Source organism: Syngnathus typhle, linkage group LG9 (assembly GCF_033458585.1).
Source record: "Syngnathus typhle isolate RoL2023-S1 ecotype Sweden linkage group LG9, RoL_Styp_1.0, whole genome shotgun sequence".
In the NCBI taxonomy this organism is placed as follows: Eukaryota; Metazoa; Chordata; class Actinopteri; order Syngnathiformes; family Syngnathidae; genus Syngnathus; species Syngnathus typhle.
In genome coordinates, this window is record NC_083746.1 from 11090847 (window position 1) to 11112530 (window position 21684).

A 21684-nucleotide genomic window follows, 5' to 3' on the forward strand; every position below is an offset into this window, starting at 1 on the left:
TAGCCATAGCACCAGCCCAGGAGCCGCGTAGTTGTCATAGAGCATTATATCGATTAATCGATGTGTATCAATGAATTGTTACACCCCTACTGTAAAACTAAAACAAAACATTGCTAGCTTCTTGCTAACTCGCAGTACCGGGCTAACATAATTAGCGCAGGTTCTTACATGCCTCCAAATAACAAACTTTGTCAACATATACAGATAGCCAATATGTCAATACTCACATAGATTTCTTTCTCGTCTGTGGTGTGCCATCCCATGTGACTTTCTTCTTCTAGTCTTTTATTTGATGAAGTAAAGAAGTTGTGCATCACACTTCCCCTGATTGGCCAAGACGGACAAGACAAGGAGACTGACACAATAATCACAAAATGTGAATTGACAATTAAAGAGTTGCCAACAATCTGCCTCGATTTGTTGTTGTAGATCCCAATCTAAAGATTAAAGTTGGAACGATTTTATGAGGAGGATCATATATCTAGATTTGTTACATGAGGTCAATTGACATGGGCGTCTGTCCAAATTGATAAATAAATACAATAAAATCAACAATATTTATTATTTAATTATCAGTACTTGAGTTTGAAGTGTGGAAAATTCCTTGTTCAATGACACTTTAGAAAAAATGGGGGCAACCATGAGTTGAACAACCAACCTTCCTATTATACTTTGCTATTCTATGTCAGAGATACATTCTCTCATGAACAAATAAGTCAACAAGAGCGGGAAAATCATGAAATAATGCCATGCAAAATGTAAACGCTTTTAAATACCACGGGCAGCCGATCAACCGCTGGGAGCATAGAATAGCAGGGATTGACAGTTGACTGTCACTCACTGTTATTCTATAAACTGGGACAGAGAAGGAGAGAGAGAGAAAGAGAGAGAGGCGGAGTGTTACCTCGGTAACCGACAGCTTGTCAGGTGTAACGCCGTTTGAGGTTATGCTTTCAGTCAAAGGAGTGGCGAAACATTGCTGTTGGAGCTTTATTCCTGAAGAGACTCACTATCATACAATGTTTCCAATGCATTGAGAGAGAACCAAAAAAAAGTGGCGAGAGAGAGATTCAGTCAACAATGAAAATGGCGCTGTGGCACGATAAACATGAGAGGCTTTTGGATTATTGCTTTCATCAAGGAAAACGCCGCTAGCCCCGGCGTCTCGCTTGAACTCGTGTGTGACCCCTGAAGATCAACTGCTGTTCATTTGGGTGGAACTGCACAGGACTGTCTTCAATGACAAAATGCACATGAAGATAAAAAGCCGTTTCAATTTCTTTTTCATACACTCTGGGTTACAAAGTAACCCAAATTGGGTGAACACGAAGCTTAAGGTGCATATCGCCAATAAGGGAGAAAACATAAACGCTCAAACGTCTCTTGGTATGTAAATGCTAACTCCTATTAGCTAGCATGCTAGCGTGACTGCATTGTGCTTCTCAAGTAGCCTACGGGGACTGACCCTTTGAACCGAAATGGGACTTTTAATAAGCATGTGGAAATTGCGTAGCTGTTTGTGTCCGTTTCGGCGGGGGGACACGAGATGCGGTGTAAAAGGCATCGTTGAACAAAATGTCCAGTGTTGGCGCAGCGAACAGAGTCATTAAAAATGGCGGGTGGTTAATTAGCACACCTAGGAAAGAGCAAAGAAATGAAGATGGCGATGGAAACAAGGTAATATAGTTAAGGCTAAAACATCTTTGTCTATTACCTTTTGTATAGTCAATAAGGTCGAGTAGCATGCAAGAACAAAACATCGCCACAACTTTACATTAAACAACAAAAGCAAGAAACTCAAGGAACAAAATGTTATGCGCCGCCTGCTGCAACAAACTGTCATCATTTTTATGTCAGTTTGAAATCGTATGGCTTTGTGCAATTTTCCACTCTCTGTAGCGTCACTAATGAACTTTTTTTCCTCTTTTTTTTTTTTTTTAATAAATATCATGCCAGGAATTATTGTGATTCGGTTCTACATGCGCTGTTTTCTTACATGCCTGATTGTGCTAATTGTACACCGTCCGAAAAAGAGTCTGAGATCTCTCATGGACATACAACCGGGACAGATGTCCTTGATTCCATCGAATGTATGTATCATTCACTCTTTTCATTTTCAATTCAAAATGAAAATTGAAGAAAAATAAAATAAAAAAGGACTCATTATTATGTTACTGTATTTGATTTTTAACCAAAAATGAGAATATCTGAGCCTAAAATTGAAACTTGCGGAAATTTTCACTTGGAGGCATAGTTTGATTTAAAAAAGAAAAATTATATGACACAATAATAAGTCACTTTTCAGATTGGAAATATAAAGAAGGAATGATACACCAGTTGTATTTGTGCACATGTTGTCAATTGATAAATCAGGAATAGTGGAAGTCTAAAGACGGGCGGAAGGCTTCTTTATGTAAAACGATCCGAGTTCATCTTTCTGAGTTTGGGCGGCAGGTGTCCGTCTATCCTGCCGCCCCCGGCCAGCCGCTGCAGCTTGGGGGGTAAGTCCGCCACCGACTTGCTGATGGGCTCCGTGCTCATTTTGGAGGCCTTCCCGCCCTGCTTGTCGTCGGAGACGCCAGGCACCGAGCTAATTCGCTGCAGCTTCATGGGCAGGTCTCCGAAACTGTAAGTCATCTCCGAGGTGGTGGAGCTCATTCTCAGCAGCTTTTTGGGGAGGCCTTCCCGCCCCGTGATCTTCTGGAGCTTGGTGGGCAGCTTGGTGGTGCTGTCGTTGTCCTCCAGGGTCTCCAGGCAGTCCAGGGAGCTGTTCTTCTCCCCGCTGTTGCACAGAGACGGCGCCATGAGGGGCGACGACAGGAGCAGGGCCTCCTCTTGCTCCTTCACGCTGTATGGCGGGGTGGGCACCTCGAAAGTGGCGTGGAACTGGGAGTAGTCCACCTTGAAGAATCCTTCCTCCAAGGAGATGACCGGAAAGAAGCGGTGTCCCCACAGCACTTCGTCCTCGGTGTAGGACGTCCTCGCTTGGCACGTCATCCCTGTCGAGCGGCACAGCACAAATACAAGAAGATGTTATATCACCTTCAGAAATTCAAGATGGGACTGTCAAAGTCCTTTCTTGGGATGGTCACTGCCTATTTGTTCCTTGCCATATTGGAGTTTACAATTTTCTTTAGTACAGTTTTTAGTAAGATGGACTCATAAAATGAAGTGTGAGGCCAGACCTGGCCCCGTGCCTTGAGTTTGACACCTGCCATCTAGGACTAAAGCAACGATCGCAAATGATCTGTCATTGTGCTGCCCGAGCAAGGACTAATGTTTGGAGATGATTAAATACGGCGACGCTTTTATCACAAGCTTGGCACTCTTCCATTACAATCCGCTTTTTAGTTTTGTGGCCGCTTTTTATTTTTCCAGAGCCAAAAAAAAAAGCTCAATGACATCACGGACACAGTTGCCAAAATAAAAGCTTATAATTAATTGGCACTTTTTAAACCGGATGTTTATGAGCAACTGCAGAGTGACTCATAAAAAGGACACTTCAACCTGAAAATCAGTGCGAGGTAGACGCTGCATCAAACTCTCAGTGCACTTGTTATATGACAGACTCAATTTGTCCACTAGAATGTTCATTAAATGATTCTTCACACAGTACTGACCACACTACACAAGTCAGTCTTTGCTAGTAGTTGCTGCGCTAATTTGACACATCGACGAATAATCGTGAGCGCCACAAAGGAAGTCGTCGTTACGTTTTATGCATCAAATAAATCGTGGTATTGGTACTCAAGAAGGAATACTCGCACTCCAAAAAAGATTTTAAAAAAACAAAGTAACCAAACCGAAGCTTGCAGTGTTACCCCATAAGCTAGCAGTTAGCCTAGCTTCTTCTCTTTTCTTCTTTGGCACAATTCAAACACAATTGTCCAAACTTTTCATTTATTGTTGCCAAAGGACAAAACAGAAATTATTTTATATTCCACAAAAAGGGTCAAACAAAGCTTATTAGAAATAAAACACAGGTACCCCGAGCGGGTTGTGTTAAGTGCGCTAAAGACGATAAAAGATTACTCGCTGGAGGAGCAAAACACTTGAGAATTGGCTGCGAGCGAAAACCCTTCAGGAGTTCTATCTCTCTTTGGTACTGATGCTTAATGGCTCGGAGAAAGAATTCTATTGTATTTGACAAAATGTTTTTGTAACTTTAACACTGAAGTGCAGTTCCTGGAAAGTGCCGACATTTCAAATTCTCTATTTTATTTTAGGGGGGCAGCCTGTTTTTAACAAGCCTGTGTTTATTTTTCCAACCTGACGCATTGCAAATGGCAAAAGTTAAAGTGTTCCAAGTGAGAGTGGATCAACCGCATGTTATTTTCTGCTAAGCGGTGACAGCTCATCACCATTATTGAGTAGCTGCCATTATAATCCCTCGCATTACATTTTACCACTTAGAGCTCCGGGCCATTTCACCACCTATTTATTTTATTAACGCGAGTAAGCTCTCAAATAATCGATAATTGAGTTTGCGTCTGAAACCAAAAGATGAAATCCGTTTTTATCTGTCTGAAGAGCGCGCATGCTCGTCTTTAGCATTAAGGAATGGCTGCGGGGCGCCAATGTCAAGGTGTCTTGAAATCCATTAGGAAATTGGTGACTCTGCCGCCTTTTTAATCATATATTTTAATTACCGCCTTAAAGCCGCGATAGCAGCTGCCATCCAAAGATGATTGAAAATGGAGGGCATCTGTGCTTGATTGCCAAGGTCATGAAAAAAAATGCAGTCTTTCGACACAAGCATGGATCTGAAGCTTCAGAGCGTCAGGGGGAGTCATAGTATTACTTCTGCGCAATTGTCTCTTTGTCCCGAGGCCTTTCAGCATATGGAAGCGTGCCGGAAGGAATCTAATGGGGAGGGGAAAAAAACAGCTAATAAGATATAAAGTCATGGTTGGGGAGTAAAACCAAGCGTGCGAACCGAGAGCCACTGTGAGCCTCAAAAAGTGCGCGGGCAGGCGGGCGGGGGTACGACCATCACCGCAAGTCGGCTTCATTGAATATTATAATCGATGCTGGACTCCCTCGAGCGCACCCACAACAAGATCAAACTAACAAGCTTTGGAGTCCAAACAGATAAAACCAATATAATCCCGAGGCAAAAGGTTGCTACAGTAAGACACAAAGATAACACTGGATCCAGCATCAATTAATAATATTCTCTTGCACTTGCTCTCTGAGTTACTGTAATATTTGGCAATAGAGGGTGAGAGCAGGGGCTGCTCTAAGGGGATGCTGAGTTGAATTGTACATGAGTTCAAATCATCTTTCCCCATTGAAATGAACAGAAATGCCATTAATCTGTTCCATTATTGTCTACTAGTTGTGAATTTTTTTTTAGTAGCAAGTCAAAGCTAATAATAAACATCCTCATAATAATAATAATCATAATAATATTCAGAATATTCAGAATACAAACAAGAGTTTGTATCTTGAAAAACAAGACATTACTATATCTAAAATTGAAGAAGCCCACAAAGTATAATAGCATACAGCGTTTACATTTTTCTAGTGATGACAAGAATATTGGACTCAAACATTTGGACTCGTCAAACATTTGGGCTCCAGCGCATTTCCCTTCTGCCGCAAGCCATTCGCAGAAGACTCCACTCCCCAGTAATGTGGGCTGTCTAATCATGTTGAAAAGGGACAATTGTACAACCCTTAATCATAGTTATTAAGACTCTCAATTGCCGTAGGTTGCTCAAGGCTTGACACCTGGGTTGCAGCAATAATTAAAGGGGCGCTTGTGTCACCCATATTTAATTGTGTTGCTAAAGAGCATCTGTTTGACATCACACACACTCACACACACACACACTCACGATTTGATAGATTATGCGCATCATGTACAACAATAAGCCAGACACAGTTTTCAACATTTTGACATAAAAGACAAAAAATGTGGCGTCAAATGACTGTTTATGTCTAAAACCTAAAAATGGCAATTCAGACAAAAGAGAAAAGCCACAAGTGTGTGTATCTCATATTATGGGTAGCAGCACCTTATGTAACTCCAAGAAGCCACGCTTGCCTGAGATTCTGTGTTTCTATGGAAACCATTCCAACTATAGGAATTTGTGTACTCCAAAGTCCTGAGCCTCCTCGCTGCTTGTTGTTGAAAAGTAGCAGTGACACGCTAGAACAAAAAGTCAGGGCTCTCTTTTGAAGACGCCATTTTGGTGCAGAAAGCATTTTTTCAAAAAACATTTTAACCATCGGCACAGCTGATGTCTCAAATCAAATACAAAGATTAACTTGTTGAATTTAGCTTGGGTCATCTGCTTTTTTAACGTGAATATGCCACTTGTTTTTTCATTATATGACAACAAATTAAATACTGTTGAGTTTGAACAGCTGGTGGGTGATAAACGCAATCGTAATACAACCACCGGGGGTCTGGGGCTCTCTACAACAATAATGAAGCTTTTTTTTCTTTTTTACTCGACTATTTCTGACATTTCACAGAGCGCATTTTAAAAGTCGTAATTACCCTACTCAAATTTCAGGCAATAAAAAAGAATCTGCGCACAGCCACCTTCAGTGCGGGGCTTATAAAGAGTGGAAATGACAACGCTTGGAGAAAAGGTGTTGGAGGGAAGCCGCCAGAGGGGGAGAAAACATCATTGGATTCTGACGGAGTCATTGCTGATGCCCCCCCAGCCCCCCATGCAGGGGAGAGACTTGTGCAATTACATTTCTTCTCTCAGCGAACGGTCACGAGACCACCGAGAACATCATATGAGAAACAGAATATGAGTACACCTCAATTAAAAGTCACATCAACAAAGTGTGTGTGTTTGAGCAAAAAATATAAGAATAACAATAACAATAATATAACACAATAGCAAATATAATATAATAAAATATTAAATAAAAATATAATATAATATGATCGGCGTATAATCGACATTCAGGGAAATGCGCCGATCGCACTGCTTGTCGACAGAAGGGTGCAGTTTGTCATTGTCTTTGCTTGGCGGGCCTGGCAGCCCGTACAGTGAGGGAAAAAAATAATATATAGACGCACCGTGCAAAATGATCTATTCCTATCACCAGCTGCCAGCGTGTAGTGGATTCACTAGAAAATGGTATTTTGTTCAGCCGCAAACCACAAATGGATGCTTTTCCTTCAGGTGATGCAAATTTCTGCTTAACTGTTCGAATCATTTTTTTTGCAAGTCAATCAAGTGTGAGCAAGGCCGATCTACAGTTATTTCCAAAGCTAGTCTAATGAGGATGTTGAGGCTTTCCTCTAGTTTGAAGGATTGCGGATTCTCCTTGCTCTCTTTCTGGCTTTTGACTCGCTTAGCATTTTACGCTAATAACGTAGCTTGAGAAAAGCAAAGCCTTCAGAAGTTTGTCAAAGTTGAAGTTCAGCCGGCTGTTGGGCGCTCTCATTTGGATTAACTGTGTGACAGCGCTAACGCTTTAAAATAAGCTCTTGCTGATTTAAAAAAAAAAAAAAGAGGCATCTTTGGAAAAATAAAGACTACTTTCAGTGATGTGTGGGAATGAGCATACATATTTAATATCTGGACACAGATGGATGAAACACTAAAAATAGAGCAGCAAAAGTACATCATTATCACTAACATTGTTTAATTGATGTCACCTTTGGGTCGACTACAAAAGAAATAATTTGTTCAACCCCTAGTTAAGAACTATTAAATTAAAAAAATATCGCTGACATTGATCAATCGACATTCAATTGACTATAATTGAGTTACAACTCGCAAAACTCTGAGGTGGTTCAAGTCCTAGTTTAGATAACGAAAAATATTTCTCTTCTTCATTCTATTCATTTTCTCTAACGCTTCGCCATGTTCGGTCACCCTCCAATTCAAACTCCAAGTCTTCAAAATGCACGTTTTCAACCGTCGAGCGTGACTGAGCAGCAAAACGTCGAAGATTGCCTTGACCCCGAAGTCTTCTCCGTTTAAGGCTCTCGAGAAATGCACTTTTTTTTGTTTGTTCCTAATAGCACGCAGCTTCTGCGGCCTCATAGGGTGAGCCAGCCGCAGAGTCAGCACAGTGACAGCAGCGATAAAATGGCTTCTTTGTGGGGGGGCCCCGCTGCCGCTGCAATGGAAAAGCACTAAGCTCAGCCAGCCTTGGAAAGAAAACCTGAGTGGTTTCCAGCGACTTATCCCATCGTCAAGTTGCTTACCCGCTTTGTAAAATGTGGAGGATGATATTCATTTGGGCGCAACTTTGCGAAGCTCAATCATAGCTCAATCTGCAGGCAATCTGGTGTCAATCTCAGAGATGTTACTTTCATCCGTCAGAAGCTGCATTGAAAATGGGTTTGTTTGTGGGAAAACGGCTCCTTAAAAGGATTCCGGCATCTGAGAGTTCTTTATTCTATTTAGAGAAGAGCGCGCAAAGTAGCTCTTCGTCGCACTCCCCTTGTCTCTTTCTATCTGGCTCTCTCTTACACGCAGTCACTCTCGCTCACGCACACACACGGGTCGCTAGTGCGGTGCTGTCAGCAGAGTCCCTTGACAAGCTTTTAGTCATGGAGAAGGATTAAGTGTTATGTGTTCAAGGGAAATGCGGGAAAAAAAATCTGAAATTAACAGGGAGTCGGGGAACTCAAAGCAGGTTGAAACTGGGATTTCCACAACAATAATATTGACAATTTATTAAATTAAAATAAAATTTATAATATATAATTTATATTAATAATACAATTTTGTAATATTTATTAATTAAGATTAAAGTTCAGTAACAAGCGGATTTTTTTTCAAGAAACATTATAGCAATAAATTACAATGCAAGGATGAATCCAGATTGCGCAATCAAATTTTATGGTCCTCAACCCTTCGAGTCTCACGGAGGCCAGGTTGGTCGAGTCGAGTCTTTTGCCAAGCAAGTCATAAAACTTGCTCGAAAGTCGACTCGAGTGCGAGTCATGTGACTCGAGTCCTGCGAGGTCTGACAATGCTTCATAGTGAAAACGAAAACACAAAGACGTTTGGCTCCATCACAGGCGCTGCCCAATATGTGCCGAAGAATGCTGAGCCATCGCTGAGCCAATCTGGTTTTAACGGTTAGATGATTGCATCATATTTAAAAGTCCAATTCTATCCAAGCGCATTTTCCAGCTCAGTACAGCAGCTGTTTCTATGGTGACCAAGCTGTAAAAAGTGCAGAAACATTCCATTGCTTATTTCACTGGGTGAATTTGCCAGGGCGGAAGTAAATCCCTTGTGCCATTGAAATTGCGTTCAAGTGTGCGATTCTTTTGCAAAAATGCCTTACAGTTGTTGGCAGCTCCAAGCTTTTATTGCTACTGCGCATTGAAGGCTGAGCTGAGCGAGAAGTGGAGGGGGGTAGGGGGTGGCGCTGCTGGGTGGGGGGGAGCTTGGATGGCGAGAGCAGAAGCCAATGTGAGCTGGGGCTGCCAGCCATCTCAAAGTGGGGAGTCGGAAGGAGGCAAGGAGCATATGGCTGCGGGCCATCCACACATGAGCGAAAGTCGAGGCAGAGCGACGGAGGCCGCCATCGGAAGCAAAGGCATCTAATCCGTCCGTTTGCAGTAGCGCTTGTTCTCATTAAGGTGGCAGGGGAGCTGAAGTCAGTCCCGGCTGGTTTTGGACAAGAGTCGGGGTACATTTTTGACATGGAAAGACTAATAAAAGACAAAATATAATAATGAAAAAATAATAATTAATAATAAAAACAAAAAAGTATATACGTATATATTTTTTTAATTCATCATCATCATCGGTTTAAAGTCCGCTTCCCAGGCGCCGCTGGGTTGGACTGGGTTCTCGATACGGCTTTCTTCCACCGGGAACGGTCCATGGCCATCTCGTGGTTGATGCAGAGTGCCTTCATGTCGGCTGTCACGGTCGTCTGCCAGGTCTTTTTAGGTCGGCCACTGGGTCTTGTTCCCTCTACGTTATACGACATAACTTTCTTCACCCATTCGTTCTCGTCCTTCCTCACTACATGTCCGTACCATCGCAGTCTGCCTCTCCTCACCACATCCACTATGGCCTCCACTCCCATCTTCTTTCTCAGCTCTGCACTGGTCTTTTCCTCCCTCATTGACACACCACACATCCATCTGATCGTCCTCATTTCTGCTCTGTTTAGTTTGTCTTCGTGTTCTGTTTTCAGGGCCCATGCCTCACTTCTGTACGTCCTACTACTTCTGACGCAGGCTGAGTACACTCGGCCTCTCATCTTCAGGAATGGGGCCTTAGATGTTAAGAAGGGCATGAGTTCCCTGAATTTCTTCCACCCGCTTCTCATCCTTGTGGTCACTGCTAGGTACACCCCCCCCCCCCCCCCCCCCCATCAGCGTTAAGCATGTCTCCAAGGTAGCAAAAGCTGTCCACCACCTTGTAAATCTCCCCATCTACCACGAGCCCCTCTTTCTCAGCTGGGTCTGCTTGGGCAACTTCTCCCCTAGACCGCTTGCATTGGAAGGTCTCACTTGCAGCTAGTAGGCTGCCTTTTACTCCGCTGGATCTTCGGTGTACCCATCTCTGGGAACCATTGCAGCGGATAGAGTTAGCTTGCACTCCCTTTCCGCAAACTCCACATGGCCATGCTCCTGACTGCGATATCACTCCCAGGCCAGCACCACCGACCATGACCTTTGATTTTGCCGCATTCACCTTCATTCCTTTCACTTCCAGGCATGTCTTCCAGGCCGCTAGCTTCCTAGCTAGGTCTTCTCGACTGTGAGCCATCAATACCAGGTCATCCGCGTAGAGCAGTTCCCATGGTAGTCCACCGCTCACTTCCCTCGATACCACATCCATCACGATAGCAAACAGTAATGAGCTGAGCACTGATCCCTGGTGCACCCCTACCCTTACTTCAAACCCATTACTGTCGCCAACTCCTGTTCTAACAGCTGTGCAGGCTCTGCAGTAGAGCGCCATCACAGCCTTAACCAGTCCCTCTTCCACGCCCGAGTTCCTTAGGGCCCACCTCCCCACCTCCCTTGGCACCCTGTCGAACGCTTTTTCCAGGTCAACAAAAGCGAAGTACAACCTCTTCCTCTTCTCCTGGTGTTTCTCTTGCATCTGTCGGAGGACAAAAATTGCGTCTGTTGTATCTTTACCAGGCATGAAGCAATACTGCATCTCGTCCACCTTTACCCGTGACCTCATCCTCCTTCCCAACACCCTCTCTAATAGCTTCATTCCATGCTCGAGCAGCTTTATGGCCCTGTATGACTCGCATGCGAGTGGGTCCCCCTTCCTTTTAAATAGAGGCACCAGGACGCTGCTTGTCCAGTCCTCCGGAATGTGCCCCTCAGCAATGACACTGTTACACAGGTCGGTCATCCACTGCACACCGACGTCTCCCGCTGCCTTTAGCATCTCTGCCACCACTCCAGATGGTCCAGCTGCCTTTCCATCCTTCATGGCCTTCATGGCTTTTCCCGCTTCTGTCCGTGTGATTGGGCCACATTCACCCTCCACTTCGTGGCATCCCGCCTCTCCATCCCAGTCATTCTCCACATTCAGCAGCTTCTCAATGTACCTTCGCCATATTTCCTTCACTCCTTCACACACTTTGCACTGGTCACACCACGCCTCTCCTTAACCATTTGCTTCGCTATCTTGAAGAAGCTCTTTTGTCCTCTCTCACTCTCCAATTCACTTGCAAATTCTTTCCTCTTGGTCTCTTGGGCCTCCCACACTGGTGTCCGTGACGCCCTTCTTGCCGCGCTCGGTCTGCCTCCCTTTTAGATTTCTTCCATACTTTATGGCACCTCCTCTTTGACCATCCGCACACCTCCTCTGTGGCTTCAAGCAGAGCCTTCTTCATTGCCTGCCACTTGCCATCCACACCACCCGACTCCATCATCTCCTCCACTTCTTCTGCTATATGCTCAATCTTCTCAAACTCGTTCTTATTCCCTCCGCTATGTAGCTTCCACACCTTCAACTTGGGAGGATGCTTCTTAGCCCCCACCTTCTTGATCCGCAGAGTTAGGTCTCCGATGACTAGGCAATGCTGAGACACACACTCTTCTCCGGGGATTGCCTTGGCATCCCTGACCAGGACGCAGTCCTCCTTTCTGACAATGATGTAATCTATTGTGCTCTTGCAGCCACCCAAACTGTATGTTACTAATTTGGCTTCGTCCTTCTTGAAAAGCGTGTTGCACAGTACCAGCTCCAGTGCGTCGCCAAACTCCAGGATCCTCTCTCCCTCTACGTTCCGCATGCCGTATCACTGTCCCCCACGTACCCCCTCAAAGCCATCTGACTCCCTCCCCACGTTCAGATCACCTCCCAGAATTATAACCTCATTCTGGGGGATCCCTGACAGCACCATGATGGCCTTGTCCCAGAACGCATCCTTCTCGTCCTGACTTCTGCCAACTTGTGGGGCATAGGTTTAAATTACGTTTGTCAGGCGCTTCCCAACGATCAACTTCACAACGATGACCCGCTTAGCACTTGATCTATCCACTTTTCAGCAATAAGTACTCCAACACCACCAGTCCCTTCGTTGCAGCCTTGCCAGAAGAACTTGTACCTTCTGACGATTGCACCCAGCATCCTTGCACTTCCACCCTTCCATCTCGACTCCTGGACACAGCAGAAATCCACCCTTCTCTTGTGTAGAGCCTCAACCACCTCCCGCGATCGGTGCGACATGCTGCCGATGTTCCATGTAGCCACCCTAACACGTGCCTCCTGCCCCTCTCTGTTCCGATTCAGGCCTCCCCGCAGTCCATCAGGCTGAGGGCCGTCATATAATCTACCTGCGGTTTGGCCTCCTTTTCCATCATTCCTTTTGTCGTAGGCTGATGAAAATGCCCACGGAGTACTTAAGGCTGTACCCCGCCTCTCCTGTGTTTGTCTAGCCCAGGGGTGGCCAAACCTTTTGACTTGCGGGCCGAATTGGGTTCTAAATTTTGACCGGGGGGCCGATCAAGGAGCAGATGGATGTGGTGTTTGTGTGAAGTAATATAAATGACATGTAAAGGTCATTGCATAAAAGGTTTTTACTTTCAGTAGATACTAAAGCATGGATATTAAAAAAAGCTTTTTGAAAACAAATGCATTTATTAACAGCATTAAAAAAATATTTCACCAAAAAACTACTATCAGTGATTTTCCATCACTTCAGCGCCTACAAGTCAGATTTATGAAATATGTTTATCTAATGAGGCGAGATCACATCCAACGGCAAACATTCTGACCAAATTCATCATCTTGAAGAATCAGTGAAAGAATACATCTAAATAAAGTAATAAAGAAATCAATAGTATTGTTGGTTTCCCTTTTTTGCTAGTGCCTCATAGTCTGGAGTAAAATTTGTTGTGGTAATTTATAGGATAGAGCCGAGGTGTCGGTCCGTTAACCTAGATCTGTGACGGGCTTTGTTGACGTTCATGTGGCTGAACGTCTTCTCACACACGTAGGTCGAGCCAAATTGTCCACTCTTTTTTAACATTTGGCACTCAGTGTGCACCTTTCTTTTCTTCGGGCCACTCATTTTAATGGAAGGATTCCAGTGGCATTAGCGTAAAACTGTATCTGAAAACTCAGCGCGCGAATTACGAGAATATTGACGTCACAGGCGACACTCGAAATTAGGCACTGATAGATGAAATTACTACTTACTACTGAGTACGCACACGCACTTGTGAGTGTGCACCGAGTTTTCTGACACGGCTCCCGGGAGTAAATGCGCGGACATTATACTCTTTCATCACAGCAACATCTTCATTACAAATCAAACAGACACACTTTCTGTTGATTTCTTTGAAGAAATACTCATTTTCCCAACGTGTTTGAAATATTCGACACTCACTTGCTATTTTGCGTTTCTGGGGACTCGCAGTAAATGTTTTTCTTCGCTTGATTTCATTTGTGTGGCGGGCTCCATCTAGTGTTGAAACTGAGAAGTGCAACAGAGTTGAGCTCAAGCTTCTTGTGCGGGCCATATTCAATTATGTTTTCAAAATTTGCTGCGGGCCAATAAAACCTGGTCCGCGGGCCGCAATTGGCCCGCGGGCCGTAGTTTGGACACCGCTGGTCTAGCCATACTGAGAATATTTGGAGCAAAACTTTTTACAGTCGGATGCCCTTCCTGACACCAACCCAAGGGGAAATTGATTTTCTGTAGGGGTTGACTCCCTTAGCCCATTCCTCTCCCGAGGAGCCCACTGGGCAGTGGTACTATTTAACCCGTAGTTGGGGGCTGGTTCGTGGGCACCAGGGCGTGTCCACACACCGGTGGGGCCTGCGTGCCGCACGTCTAGGGGCCAAACTTCCTCCGAGTCCCTTGTAGTTTAGCCTGGGTCCGTGTTGTACCCAGTTACCATGTGTCGCCGCGTGGAGGCACTACATAGGGCTTGTTGTTAGAGAGGCTATGTACTGGCAGGGAGAGACTTACGCGCTCGGCTCTCCCGTTCGCATACTGCTAGCCAGCGGTGAGGGTTGACAGTGAGAAGTGACAATTAAATAAATGAATAATCTGTGGTGTGAACGGACATTTTCCTTCCATCGCCAAGAGTCGCAAATGTTCGCCCCACAGTGAGATGGTTGATGATGATCAAAATGATCAATTTTCCTTGTCGACTCAACATCTCAGCGGGTTAATTGCTTCAAGACGCCATTTATCCACAATCATTTCCACAGCGTCCACCGAATTCTTAATAGCAAACCAATCCGATATTCTCCAAACGCACAATTCTGAGGTGCTCCCCCAGCCTTTTTTAAATGAGTAAAATTTTGCGCATTATGCATGGAAAAACACGGTATTTATGTTGAATGTATAATTGTGATATAACAAACGAGCACAAGGAGGAGTTTGATGCCTTGGGAGAAGTCAAAAGAATCAAGTCCAGACAGCCAGAGCGGGAGATCCGAGAATAGAACCGGAAAATCCCAGAGGAGCGTCTTGCTGGAAGACAACATCGTCATTGATTCACCTGCACTTCAGGGACGGTGGCAGCTCAGACGATCAATGCCGCCCGTGGCCAGTGCTGTTCCAGCGTCATCAGCGCCAACGAGCCGTGCTGCCAATAATATCACGCTAGCACAACACGCAGCGCTTTGACGCGTCTCGTTGCCTGAAGAGGCAACGCCATCGGCCAATGGTTTCGTCGCACGGGGTTCATCCGGGGTGCGTTTATCGCGACGTATTGCTTGAAGAATCCCTAAAGACACAATTAACGTTCTCCGGTTCATCTCAAAGTGAAAATGAATCCAGGATATCATGTTCATGCCGACAGGCGTAATGATCATATTCAAAGCGAGAACATCCTATTTCTTGGAAGTAAAAAAAATAAATAAATGGATCCGGAGACAAAATTGCATGAATTCAGAAGATCATTTCAATTTCCATTATTTCCCATGTGGGCAAAAAAAGGCTCCAGCCAGCATGCCGGAACAAATTGTGTCCAAGTGTAGCGGTTTTGCTGTAATATCTGGAATACTTTGCGGTTAATAACCCAGCAGCGTGAAATTTGAAGGAACCGTCACCTAGCCAGTTGAAATTCTGAAAATTCAGTCTCCTGAGTCGTCACCCCGGGCCCATCTGATTTGGACGCCAAATGACTCTTGCCATTGTTACTTCCCCCTTCTCAAGTCACTTTAACCCTTTGGGACCGGGACCGCGATTCCGAGTCGGCAGCGGATAAGAGTACTTCTAACCTTAATTGAAACTATTAGGACGCGCGTTCAAAGGAAAAGCATCCATTTTCTTTTCAATTACGTGTGCTGATAACAGCGTGGATCGGGCCATGACATTGGCTGCTCTGCTAATATCAACGGTGCTTCCAATGAATTACATTGCCTGACTCCTTGAAGAAAAAAGAAAAGTCTGAATGCACAATCAGGCTTAATTCTACATTTAAAGCTTCATTTTCACAACAATAAAATAAGCAAAGGTAAGACAGAGCTATTAGCAGAGGGATGCATTATTTTCCCCCGCGTTATTATTTTTTATTTAGTGGAATTGTTAACGCCTGCATTGATGAACATATGCGGCGACCATGACACATCGATGATTGGAGATTCAACGTGACGGCACCTACACAAAGCTCCTTTGGCCATGTATAATTAGCAGGCGAGAGAGCGGCCATTCTTTCCAAAATATGAATAAACATGAGCGCTTGATCCAGTGGCCGTTGCTCGCCACCCACATCGCTTTACCAACAACAGATGTGCGATTTTTTTCTCTCTCTTTCTCTCGGCGCCAGCAAAAACAATAAGACAAAGACAACGCTTTTGTTAATCAAAGTTTTGGCCGCCAGTTGCCTTACAAAACTTTTTTTGTTGATATTTGCACATTACAAGCAGGACCAGTAGTGGGCGGCTTAAAAAGACAAAGACAACGCTTTTGTTTATCAAACTTTTGGCCGCCAGTTGCCTTCCAAAACTTTTTTTGTTGATATTTGCACATTACAAGCAGGACCAGTAGTGGGCGGCTTAAAAAGTTTTTCTTGCGAAAACATAATTTGTATTACAATTTATTTATTTATAAATGTTTTGACCTTGCAGGTAAAATCAAATCTGTGGCTTTAACACTTTGCAACTTTTCGCAAATCGATGTTAAATGGACTGTACTTCTTAAGCGTTGAACTTATCTCGATGCTACATCAATAATAAAATAAAACATCTCTAAATAGGATTTATTAAAAGCCTTCCATAGACGTCACCACAAATGCGTTTGCATGCATGAAACCACAGGAGAATAAAAACAATTAAAAGATTATTATTTTTTTATTCTAATGGTGGACAGACAAAGACCTGAGGCTTTGTGCAAGGTAAGCAGAGCTGCATTGAGTTTTTGTCTGAGTCCCAAGTTAAACTCCTCATTAGCCAAACTCATTCACATAAACAAAAAAGCTGCTCACGAATGACTCCAACAGGATTTTGGCATTTCTAGCATATCACCTCTTTCTCTTTTTAATTACATCCGGAGAGCTCAAGTTGATGGGGGGGCACTGACTCAATAAGAGTGGCTGTGCGTTCGTGTTTCTGGTAAAAAAAGAAAAAAGAAAAAAAAAACCACCATGTTGCCTTTATGAGCTGTAATAAGTTCATTAATCACACGCCGCTGCCTGCCAGCGGATCTTACATTCAGATAAGCCAAACACAGATTGGCGTCTTTTCTACAAGCGGGCAAAAGAATTGATAATCCTGCAGAAAAAAAATAATAAAAATCAATCACATTTATCTTCTCATGTTTTCTTTCTTTTAAAACAAATGTAAGACATTGACAACTTAGGGTTGCAGGTAATTGCCTTTTTAACACACTTTCGAAAAGGGAAGCCATTTGTTTGTTTGGCCCTGCTCAGCAAATCATAAAGGAGTTGTCAGGGTTTTCCAAAACTATCTTGATCATATGATTATGTTGGAATGTATGTAACCAGTAATGAATAACCTTGGTAGATTAGTTTTATGCTTATGTTGGTGTGTAACCGGTAATAAATAACCTAGCTTGTTCCATCCTACACAATGTCGTAAAACATCCCCTGCTCTGCTAATCTAGAGGTCAAGGGCCTTTTTTACTTGTCTATTCAGTCTACGGTCACCCCCACCCTTTTTCTCTTAATAAAGATGGTCTTGTGGGAAGCGAGAGTCAGACGTCATTCGATCATTGCTGTACGCACAGTGACGAATGGACTTTCCGCCTGCAGGTGCCCAAAACGACTAACTAGTCTCCGAGTGGTTCTTGCAAAATAAGTTAGTGAGCACCACTCTAACAGGAGTCGTCGCTTGTTTGACCAATTATTTTTAAACGGACATTTAATATCTCGTAAGATCTCGCATGCCCTTTGGCTCGGCACAAAAACAATGAGATTCCGATCAAAGTTGCTTTTTATTATTACGCAGACTTGGGTCAATTAGTAGAGTCCAGAGTTCAAAGTAAACACGGTGGGGGGGCGTTTTGCTGTCATGCTGCATGAAGAGTTTGTCGAGCATGTGACCTTTTGCTTTTTTTTTCCAGGCAGATTCTGATATTGGATCTCATTAGATTGTACCGGCAGAAACCTTATTGATCTTTTTTCAAATTGTGTGTGTCCCTAATGTGGTGTCTCACAGACATGCGGTGTTACAACTGATGTGACTTGTTAAGTCATCCTCTACTTTTCATAGGAGAGACTTGACAACGCAATGTCTAGCCGATACACCCTGAGCACGACAAAGTGAAAACATTCCTCATTTCGCAGCGGCACAAAGACAGCGCCACTCCAAACCGACACGCCTCGTTTGGAGAAGTCGCGGTCAAAACAACTTCAGCGCATCTAGAGGTTTCAATCCCATACATGAAAAAAAAAAAATAATGTATATGAGGGCAGATCAGGTGAGTTGGACGACATCCTCGCTAATAAACACTTCGCATAACACCCCTATTGTGCCGGAATCACGCCTGTGGGTGAGTTCTTTTTTTTTTTCCTTCTCCCCTTTCAGCGGGCTCCTCCTTAAGCACGTCGCGATCCGAACAAAGCAATTTCATTCCGCCGTCTCATATTTGCCTGCTTTATTACACAAATCCTGTTATCGTTGTCACATTATAGGAATGAAACAAGCTAAGTTTAGGTGCAGTGCTGCAATCCTGCATACTCAAGGAGAGGTTGCCATGGAAACAGAGTTGCATTGGCCAGAAATGAAAGCATCTGAGGATTTAGACTTTTGACTGTACATCAATTTTCAACTGTAGATTGTTTCTACGTCAGCCATCTGTTTCCTCCTACCTGAAAACATGCAAAGCGAGTGTGACACACGCAGGCCGATTCCGCTGCCGCCATTGTAAATCTTTAAAGCCACATCTGTGACCTTCACAATATGCCTTCAGATGATCAAGTTCATCCAGTTCATTGATTCCGACAACAATGGAACTTTCATAGAAGTGCTTTGGGAGCGAGCCGACTTATGAAAACTAAAGCGTGCCGTTCCAAACTTAAGATGGAATCAGGGCAAAGTGTTGTTATACAGATCCTTAGGCGGCCATCTTTGTGCTCAGCCTTCACATCGATTTTGCGCGACGACTTCTTGTAGCTTAACGACGCCATTGCAGTGTGTAAATCCGGCTTTCTGAAGTCGGCCATTACTGGTCAAATGTCTTCTCGGTCTTTCTCCACAGTGCCAGTCACCTATCGATCGTTACTGTTGTAAACAAACTCAATGGGCCATATTTTAATTGTTTTTTACGGAGAAATGAAGGAATTTTTTGTTAAACATTTTGCCAAATCATATTACACACAGCTAAGTATTCAGCAATTTTCCCCCCATTATTTCACAGCCTGTAGTAGTTTACATAAGATTAAGAAAATGTACCTAATGAAGTGTCCAATGAGCGTACACTGGGAGGTGGACTGCAGGTACACGGGCAGACATTTTGTCAGTGAGCCTGACTTCAGCAGACCCCTGTGACAGTTCTCATTACAGTCAGTCAGTCAGTCAAGCCTAAATTTCCCCCCACAATGACACGCACGCACTCACACGTACGTGGAAGGTGCAAATAAAGGCAGCCGGCCGGCCGGCCGGCCGCACGCCGCCTCGAGTGCTAATGAAAGTGCTTTAACTTACTATGAACACATTCCATTAGGAATTGAAAGGCTCATTTCCATTTTAGAAACTCTGCTGCCGCTGATCTCGCCGTCGTCTGCCTATTGCATCCAAGGAATTCCCTCACACTTGTATCAAACACTTCGTGGATTTAAAGGGACCATACTCGAGGCGCTTCTCGCAAAATGGAAAGCTGAATTCCAAAGGGACTGCACAAAGTAAATGATGAACTGTGAGAAATTATCTCGGTGGATGAGCGGAAGAAGAAGCTGAGAGCAGCCAAAAAAAGAAGAGCTCACTTAGGGGAGGGGCTTAGAATTTTGGCTACGAGTAGTTTTGAGTGTTGCTAGCATGAACTCATGTTACATAAACAGCTCCATTCAATTTGGATGTTTTTTGTGCTGCAAGAGATGCGATGCATTGCAATATTGATATTTTTCTCCCTAGCACACATTGACACTTTGCTCAATTTCTTCACCCAGTGGTGTTAAAATGCATCGTTTATAAATGATGCCACCAAAATCGATCATTGGTGAAGTATAAATGCTAACCGCTACTCTTACCGGCGACATATGCCGCGGACGCCAAAATCAATAAAATGCAATCAAGGGTTCGATGAGAAGCCCATTTGGCTGTCAGCTGGTAAACGATGAAAAAGGATCAATAACGTTCATATTTGGTGGTGGACAATTTTCACGGGAGGCAAACAAAATAGCGCGCCAGGCTTGGCTGGGAGAACTCACCCGTGGTCTCCACGATGCCCTCCAGAATCACCACAATTTCAAACTGCTCCGTTTGCATGGACCTCAGCGAGAGGTCGTAGAAAGGGCTTTTGGTGTCGATCACGTGGCAGATTGTGAGCGGCGAGACCAGAAAGAGTTGGTCCGCCCCCGTGCTGAAACCTACGTCCAACTCCAACTGGTCCAGGGGAAGGAACTCGCCTTCGGGGGTCTGCCGAGACTGAGGGGGAGCAGACAAGGAAACAATAATGGATGGATGGCAAAAAAAAAAAAGAACATTTTGTGCAAAATAACACTGCAGATATTTGAACCGCTTGTGGAATGGAAGCAACGCTAAACTGAATTTGCTAGCAGCAAACACACTTCCAGTCTTGCTAAAATGTTCTGAAGCCTTGTCAGATCAGCTCTCCTGGCACCTCTGGACGTTGTCACTCCCGTGACGGGCCCTTCCTAAGGGACAACTTACTTTGAGCAGTTTGCAGCGGATCTGCGCTGAGACCATATGGCTGTTGCGCAGGTTTCCCACCCGGAACATGAGCGTGAGTTTGCCGTCGCGCATGGAGATGGCGGCGTGCTCGCTGAACATGAGCGTCTCGGCCCGCTTCTTGGGCTGGGACATCTTGATGAACATGCAGCCGATGAGGAAGGCGTCCACGATGGAACCCAGGATGGACTGGAAGAGGAAGAGGATGATGCCCTCAGGGCACTTGTCCGTGATGTAGCGGTAGCCGTAGCCGATAGTGGCCTCGGTCTCGATGAAGAAGAGGAAGGCCGAGGGAAAGTTGTAGACGTTGGCCACGCACGGCGTGTACTTGTCATTGTGCACCTTGTTCAGGTCCCCGCGTATGTAGGCGATGAACCACCACATGGACGCCATGAAGAGCCAGGCCACCGTGTAGGTGAGGATGAAGATGAAGAGGTTCCAGCGCCATTTCAGATCCACCAGGGTGGTGAACAGGTCCGAGAGGTATCTACTCGTCTCGCCCCCCAAGTTGCCATGCTGGACGTTGCAGCGGCCGTTCTTGTCCACGAAGCGCTGCCGCTTGCGCTTCTTCTCCGCCGGCGCCTGGTTGCTGAAGCCAGAGCCGCTGGATGAGGTGGTCACTACCTGGTAATCGTCCCCGAATTTTTTTCGGAGTGCAGACATACTACGGAAGAAAACAAGAGGCAGTGAGACAATAATAATAATAGTGGTGAGAAGTGAAAAAAAAAAAAGTCCGCTGGTGTGAGTTGCCGCCTCCTCCTCCACCTCCAGTGTCCGTGCGCAAAGACGAAAAAAAAGAAAGGGAGAGAAAAAAGTGCGCTGCCTCGCTTGCCTTCTGCTCACACCGTCCTCTTTCTCCACGCACGACTCCCGCTGCGCCCCACAGCCATGAAATAATCACCAGGGCGCGTGCACTTTCACAAGCCAGTCGAGGGGA

At 44.7% G+C, this 21684-nt stretch overlaps 1 protein-coding gene across 1 annotated transcript; it reads right to left on the reverse strand.

Moving 5' to 3' along the window:
• Positions 1–771: 771 nt before the first annotated feature.
• On the reverse strand, positions 772–21587 carry kcnj3a (potassium inwardly rectifying channel subfamily J member 3a). The gene is made up of 3 exons (XM_061286502.1): positions 20730–21587; positions 20267–20483; positions 772–2999 (listed from the first exon to the last, which is right to left on the reverse strand). Exons 1-3 carry the CDS (start codon positions 21408–21410, stop codon positions 2410–2412), a joined length of 1488 nt encoding a protein of 495 aa, XP_061142486.1. The 5' UTR covers positions 21411–21587; the 3' UTR covers positions 772–2409.
• Positions 21588–21684: the final 97 nt, after the last annotated feature.